We start from the raw sequence: 8366 nt of genomic DNA, 5'->3' as shown, positions 1-8366 counted from the left end.
CCCCCCAAAAAATAAAAACCGAGGTGGAGATATCCATTTTCGTGGCCGATTAGCAAATTCAGAACTTACCGAAACGATAATTGCGTTAATTACTGAAACGATACGCCGCGAGACGAAATTCTCGCGTGAGTTACTGGGTCGAGTGCTAAGCAAAGAAAGAACCAAGAGAGAACGAGGGCGCCTCATACGTACCTCATTGTTCAATAGTAAATCCGTGTTCGCGACGATGCATCTATACCACACCAGCCATAGTGCGTTATTTACAGCGAACGAGGCGAACAAGTTCATATGAAGGGTGGTCCTTGCACACCTCAGGGAGCTGTATTCAAAGGAAGGATAATAAAGAAGAAGAAACTTTGTCCCCTGGTAAGAAACATTTCTTTTAATTCTTCGCTTTTGTTTCTTTGTTTCCTTTTTCGCTCTCTTTATAGTTGGAAATTGCTTTTACGTAAAGCGCTTTGGAAATAAAGAAACGAGTTCACATTCGTACGAGAATTTTCCAATACATTTTTGTACCGCGAACATAAATAGGGAATAATTAAAAAGAAAAAGATCAGGCTACTGACAAGCACATCTACTAATATTTCTACGAAATTATTAAACATTCTGTATGCGAAGCAGCAATGTCGTTGCTAGTTAGAAGAGGAAGACAAAAAATGTGTTTTATATAGTTTAGAGTTAGGCGTTTTAAAACACTTGTTGCAAGACTGCTGTAGCTGTGAAATTATCTGTTGCTTTTGTTAAAAAACGCTTGAAATAAATTATATTGCGTTTCAAAGGACTCGTCTGATGGATGCAATTTTACTTTCTAATATACAGGGTGGTTGGTAACTGATGGTACAAGCGGAAAGGGGGTGATTCGCGGGAAGGGCACGAAAGTGCACGCGTACCGAGCCAAAATTCAAAGTCGATTTTCTCGAAAACAAAGCCTCGAACGAAAAATTTTTATTCTACATTTTCGACTTCTTTTTTCGCGTAGAATCACCCTCCTTTCCGCTTGCACCACCAGTTATCAACCACCCCGTATACGCATCTTTGACATTTTGCGAGAAATTGAGACGACCTTGAGATTTTTTAAATGGCACCGTATATTTTCTGCAACGTTAGCCGACCTAGCTGGACATTCTATGCAAAAAAATTGCATTGCGTTCAAAGTTAACGTGCCATAGACAAAAAGACAACGTAGATAGAAAAATAACGCTTCGCGTCTCTTTTTTCCTCGTTTTTCATACATTACGTTTGACACAGATTAGAATTAAAATATCTTCTAAACTGTTAGTTTTTCGATATAGATAGGTTAATACCTCTTTGTAGAGAATGTCCAGATGAATCAGCTAACGGTATAAAAATTATAAGGCGCCATTAAAAAGATTCAAAGTTACCTTCGTACACCTCAGAGAATATAAGATATTCGAGAATAAAATTGCATCCATACGACATAATTGGTTTAAAACGTTCCACGATAAAGTCAATAGGTAACGAGTTACTTTAGACAACACTTCTCATTGACTCTGTACGCAGGATGTTTAATTTGCAATATTTGATATAAGAGGCAATATATGTATTTGCAATGGGATGGACGCGTGTTGCGTTGAATGGAATGAGTGGCAGTTAGAAAACTGAAAATATGTAAGCCAGGTGTTTTTTCCGGACTGTGAAGCCGAAAGATAAATAAATATATTTGAAAAATTCTGTGCAATATATCGTCATAATAAAACATGGTTAACCGAGTAATTAAATTGCAGTAAAAAATAAGGCAAATATTAATGTTCAATGTTTCCATCATAGCAATCTGAAGCATTTTCGTTTATATTTTACATGCAAACAAGTTGACGTATAAATTCCAGAAAACAGAATTCCCCGTGTTTGTTTTACGTGCAAACAGTCGTGGGTGTAAAGCGTGTCACTTTTGCAGAATGTCTCTCGAAACAGACGGACCATCGATTTCCATAATTTCCGCTCAAACACGTTCATTTTAATGTTTATTTTACTAAGAAGAAAAAAGAAGATATAATAGAGGAGAATAAGAGCTGGGAAGTAACAGGCGTATGACAATAAGGGGAAGGAGAAAAGTAGAGAAAGAAGCAGCACTTTCGTCGACTCACCGGAAGTATGTGAGAATACCTAACGACAGTAGCAACGCTACCAACGATATTGCGTATCCAGCTTCGTAAAGTCCGCTAATTCCTTGCTGCCACTGAAATCGAAATTTATGTCGTTATTAGCGAAATCATTCTCGATAAATTGACTAATAAAATGGGGAAGAAGATACAGATTGATGCGAGAAGACTGATTTCACTGATATATGCAAACCATAGAAATTACCGTCATTTTTTTTTTTTTTAAATTCCCGAAATATTTTCAATAAGGGATTAAAATAGAAAGACGGACAATTGTAGACGCATACTTTTCATCCGAAATACGTTGAACGTGATGCAACGCATCGCGTAATTTGCGGCAAGGAATGATCTTGACGATCCAATGAACGCTACACGTATAGCATAAAGCAGAAAATAATCCGATTGCACGATCAATTACTTTTGAATGTGACATGTTTATTCTCTCTCTCTCTCTCCCTCTTTATTTCTATGTAGACAACGTGATCAATGTGGACCATAAGTTACATCGCAGTTGCTGCAGTTGAACAGTTGGTTGTGCGTTGAACGACAACTTTCGCGTCGTCTAATTACATTTATTGGCCTTTAGTCCTGCTGAAATTGAATTGATCTTGCTATTAAGTGCGACCGGTCATACTACTCTTCGCTCGGACAGTTCGTCGCGAGTTTCGAAATTTCCCCATAGGCTTCTCTGCCTTCTGTTTCTATCGACTTCCCAATTTGTTTGTGACATTTTTCAAACTCACAGTGAAAGGAACATCCATTTAGAGGACCTGCCGAAGATCGTTTAATAGAATGTCAATGGAATCGTTCGAGGAAAGAAAATCAATAAAACAGCGTTCTAATTATTTATTCTTAATGATTCTTTATAAATTAACGCGAACGTCCGTAATCCTTTCAGCGCTGTAACATGACATTTTACGCGGTCAATTCTCAACTTTCGTCTATTTAGTCAGCTACGTTCCGCTATTTCATTACGATTCATTGCAAAGTACAATAGAATATTCTTATGTACATTTTCCAAAGGTAAAATGTGCTTCTACGTATTGTAAATTGACCGTGTAACGACAATCTTTCAAGATGTAGAATATTCCGATGTAACGAGTAAAATTTCACGTTAAGATGCACCGAGCGACATGGAAGTTGAAAGTTTAACAGAAATGTTACACGTTCGTCACACCTTCCAGTCTGGTCTTCCCGTATTCATCCGTTCGATAAATCGTAAATAGCGATTTTTTGAAAGCTTCAAAAGCCTCTCTAACAGCATCGTCTTCTCGCATGTTTGACAACAAAAATTAATGACAAGATCCACGAGCGGAAGACTCGATGTTTCCACGAATCTCACGAGAATCCCCGGATCCAACGAAAACCATTAAAACAGGATGAAACAGGATAACTGGTTAAAACGTCAACACGATCCTCGTGGACATTCGTTTATAAGGACGTCTCGTCTTATTGCTTCGGCACATGTTTCATTCGTCGTCGAGGGAACCACGAGACTCTCGTCTTTCGTGTTTCTCGCATAAAACGAGGAACATATCGTTGCTCTAACCAAGAAGCAGAAGAAGATTCTCAGTTACCTATACCTTAATTCGTCTTATCCATTTCTTGGGCAGTTTCTTGCACGGAGAAACGAGATCTTCCTCGTTATATCGCGTTTCCCTTCGCTTTCTTTGGTATCGAGATTCCTGTCTCTGGCAACAACGATAATCTTTATAAAGACACTTCACCTCGGTCGTTTCATGCGAGTGTACTTGGCGGTATTACAGATCCCTGAGATATTTTGCTATTAAAATTTCGATTTTCAAAGGAGTGCTTTCTTCTTCTTCTTCTTTCTTCTTGTTCATCCAGTTACCGACTGTTTTATACATTGCGTTTCTCTGCTTTGAGATTTTAAAGTAGCCTTTGATGTTGCTTAAGATGTTTCCAAGACTATTAGCTAGTACATGGTTTTGAAATTTGAAGATTTGAAAATTTATTTTGATCAAATTGAGTCCTCGTTGAATTATCTTATCGTTTAGTTATTAAAGAACCTCTTATTTTGTATTTGAACAAATGCTTCCTAAAATGATTCCTCAAACAGTTTCTAATCCTATTGTTTCAGCACTGTCGATTGCATCTATTTTCGAAATAAGATACGAAGATAATTTATTATCTCCAATTGTTATTTCCCATCTTCTTTTTTTTTCAAATAAAAGTTACCCTAGTCTGTCTCAAGGGAGTTCTCGGAATGCTTTTAGTTTCTTTTTAATTCGTTCCTTTTAATGTTGTAGACGAAGGTTTCTTTGCAAAGCGCGTATTACGAGCTATGTACTCGGGATTTTCGAGCTTTATTGGTCGACGAATACGATGCTATAAGATCGAGATCAGTATCGTTTTTATCTTCCGTAAAGAAGGGAATATCGTCTGTCTACGATAAAATCTGTTGGTCTACGATATACGTGTACACTTTCTTGGAAAGTTTGCAAATCTTATGAACTAAACAATGCTGTTGCGCGCTAGATATATAATAAAGCCTATAGATAAAGTGTCGTCGTTAACTTTTAATACCCTATAATGCTCGGTTATTAACAACGATTATTTACCCTGTAGTTTGTAGAAAGAGAGAGGATTACGTAGTAATAAATTGTCGAGAAGAAAACAAGTAACAGTATCCAGATTTCAAGTTGCCATAAAAAAAGATTGCCTATTCGCATTAAAATATTTAAAGACCCAGCATTTTTTCCCGTCGAATGCCTGTCCATAGTCACGCTGGATCACACGCTACTATACGACTGTAAATAAACGGATTCATGCGACGATCGAGCAAAAATACGATAGAGCAAAAATGAAGTTAAAAATTCTTTGAGCAAAAATGAAACAACGCGTTAAAAGGTAAAAAGGTACCCACAAACAGACAGATTATTATTAACACTCGAGACATCGTACATTTTCTAACTAGTAATATTTATGAACGTAGCAATATTTATAAAAAATGCTATTACGTTTTATTCTTTCGTGGTCTGGCAGGAGGGACATTTAAAAAAATACTTGCGATAAATACGAAATACGTCTACCCATAAATACGTAGATATCTCGATATATGAACAATGGATAGTTGACCATAAATATGGAAAATATGAGAAGGTAAATTCAACGTTCGATGGAAGAAGCAGTAACCGGGGGGCAAAGTCAAAAGTTGCATTGCTCCATGAAAGAATCGGGAAGGTTGCAAATAACCGAGCAACAAAAGCTCCTATTCAACGTAATATCTCGAACAAAACGGTACCGTTTGTTTTATTTTCGCCGCGGACATAATTTCCACCGTCCGATACTACATCGTCACGTTCGATCGTAAATTCCGCGATTTGTATCGGATATTAAAATTCCTGCTGAAAGGAGTAGCTGAACGGAGAAAGGTAAAAGCGTAGTGAAAGAAGGAAGAAGGAAGAGAGGGCCTTTTTTTTTAATCCACACCTATTAAGTTTGTAGAGGTTTATGCGTAGAGGATGGTTGGTCGATGAAGTTTAATGGACGAGATTGCTCGTTGTTGAAACCGTCGGATATATTTAAAATGATAAATTAGTATACAGATAATGTTCGCAAAAACGCTCGCATTAACCGATTCGCTAAGACAGTGTATAAGTCGTAAAATAGGATCGCTAATGACTCGTTAATTAGATCGCTGATACTTCGTTGATAACTGGTTGATAACTGATCGACAACTGACTGTAACCCATTTCCTTGCGATCGCATCCGCTGATTTATACCGGTCCGGGGAGAGTCGGAAAATTCAAGTTCGTCTTTGTTCGACGGTTGCACGTAGCGGCGACATTGTTTTGCTCGGAGTTTATTTATTCTTACATTACATCCTAAAGATCTTAAGATCCTAAAGATCTTGATACTCCGAGGCAAAACGACAACATGATTTGAATTGTCCTCTGACTCATGTGCCGCTACAAGTTCTTTATTGCCAACCTCGAGTGGTTTCAGGTTAAAGGTAGAAGAAAGTGCAGGACATGTTCGATTGAGACGAAGATCGTTTCTTGTATGTGGTCGCTTAATGGTCTTCGCGTACTTTACAAGGAAGACATTTTCATTGGAATATTCTGTTCCATGAAATTCACAGTTGTTTTGTTATTGGTTTATACGTCGAAGAAATACGTTGTTGTTTATGATTAACAATTTCACGATTGACCAAATAAGCGGTCCACCGTTGCATCTTCGAGTCTCAGTGTTTTGGAATTTTTCCATCACAGCTGCCTTATGTCAATGTCTAAAATCGAAATTATGTTAATGTCGGATCAGTGTCTCGATGATTTTCTCCCAACACAAAACTAATTTGCGTAAGAATTAATTTTTTTCTTCCTTTTCATTTCAACGAAAAATTAAAGTAGGAGGAAAAATGGAACGAAAGGAATCTTCTCTGGTCCACCGTGTTCTGTTAGTATCATTTTGCTATCTTCGTGCACTTATTTCCCACTTTCGTCCTATAGTGGCAGCTTCTATTCGATGCGAGTACCACGATCGCTCGTCCTGTGATGCGTTTTTCCTTTATTACTGCGACTGTCAAGCTAGCACGTTTCCCTTTTCGTCGTCATCCCCTTTGATCCCCGATCTTATTCCCTCGTTTAAATCACACCGCTATCAGGAGAATAATCCTCTACCCTCGAGGCTGTCGTTCAACGCGTGTCGCTCGAGAAACGACGAGCATTCCCATTCATGATTGCACCTTGATATTATTTATAACAGTATCGTCGTGCCATTTTATCAACACGTTCCGATATTTAATTTCCTTTTGCGTAGGAAATTATCTATAAAATTGTTAAGGTCCGATTACATACTCTGATATTTTCTACTTTTTTTTCTTTAATGTTAAAACACTATATTTATTCTTTCGGCTGTTACTAATATTAAGAAAATTATATCAATAAATCAAGGAACAAATTAATTTAAATAAATTTCAATTTTATATATGTTCCTTAGTATTATATATATTTAATTACTATGACTGCTTTTCCTACTTTTTTTTCTTTAATGGTAAAAGACTATATTTATTCTTTCAGCTCTTAGTAATATTAAGAAAATTATATTAATAAATCAACGAACAAATCTAATTTGAATAAATTTCAATTTTATATATGTTTCTTAGTATTATATATATTTAATTACCCTTTTTTCGTATTTCTACCGATTTCCTTTAATCTTTCTCTTTAGTTCTCCTTTTCGTGCATAGTTGTGAATTTTTCCCCTCCATTGTTATTCTCTCTATGCATTTTTATAATGATACATTCATAGCATTGCCAAATAACATTACGTAGAATGTAACGTATAAGATAAACATTTTTGTTGCTTCACTTACACTGAGATCTTGCAGGTTGACGCATGTCGTGTAGTTGCTCCACACTTGGTCAGATACTGGATGTCGAAACCAGGTACCGTTCGACTCGCAATATTTATGTGCCTGCACTGAAACAAAAAGATTCGTACGCCACGATTTAACTTTTCTTCTTCGATCGAGTAATTCTTGAAATTCTTCGAATTCTTCGATTAAATAATCTATTCCGATTCTTTTGTCGATATTTCGACAGCTACGTTAAACTTTATTACATTTCCAATAAACGTCATGCACGCGGAACTGTATATTAAAAATATCGTAAGACATACAGATATGAAATATATTTGGCGAGAATCCAAGGAAAATAGAGAACGTCGAGAACTTGAATTTCCATCACGTCGAAATGACAATTCTTTCCCGAAAATATTGAAACATAATACCCAAGTTTTGAGAATATTAAAACATTCTATCGTAGGAATATGAAAACATTAAAATATCAAAATACGAGAAAACAGAAATATACAATATTATAATTTCTTCTCTGATTTCTGCAGAACGAATTTCATTTGGATGAAAACATCGCCAATATTCGATCCTTCATATTCTACGTCTCAAAGAAACTCGTATGAAAAATCCTACCGAAGAAAGCGACGACGACACATGGAAATTCTCTCGAAACGTTCCATTTTACGCGTCGGAAAGGCAAATCGAAAGTAGAAGGTAAAAATGGCTATAAATGGTATCGCGTATCACGTTTGCATTTACGATAAATATCACACGTATACGCACATGCAAACGACAAACGAAAATTAAAAATCGAATACGCCGTTGTAAAGGAACACCGATGGTTAGTTCTTTCGATATTCACGAGACAATTTCGTTGGATCGATTTAATTAAGTCTGGCACGAATTTTATTTCCCTCGCGAAGCAT

General features: G+C 36.6%; 2 protein-coding genes across 2 annotated transcripts in view; one reads left to right on the top strand and one right to left on the bottom strand.

Moving 5' to 3' along the window:
* LOC100750065 (calcitonin gene-related peptide type 1 receptor-like) overlaps positions 1–8366 on the bottom strand; it is a 134194-nt gene that overhangs the window by 6785 nt on the left and 119043 nt on the right. Inside the window, 3 exon segments of the mRNA XM_033324696.1 lie at positions 193–319; positions 2106–2197; positions 7459–7565. Coding sequence (XP_033180587.1) covers positions 193–319; positions 2106–2197; positions 7459–7565 — 326 coding nt within the window.
* LOC105682053 (esterase FE4) overlaps positions 126–8366 on the top strand; it is a 35846-nt gene continuing 27605 nt past the window's right edge. The window contains exon 1 of the mRNA XM_024372299.2: positions 126–366. Coding sequence (XP_024228067.1) covers positions 289–366 — 78 coding nt within the window. The 5' untranslated portion in view covers positions 126–288. The remainder of the gene's footprint in view (positions 367–8366) is intronic.

Source organism: Bombus impatiens, unplaced genomic scaffold (genome assembly GCF_000188095.3).
Source record: "Bombus impatiens unplaced genomic scaffold, BIMP_2.2 scf_0060, whole genome shotgun sequence".
Taxonomy (NCBI): Eukaryota; Metazoa; Arthropoda; class Insecta; order Hymenoptera; family Apidae; genus Bombus; species Bombus impatiens.
This window is presented reverse-complemented; position numbering and strand designations above follow the sequence as displayed.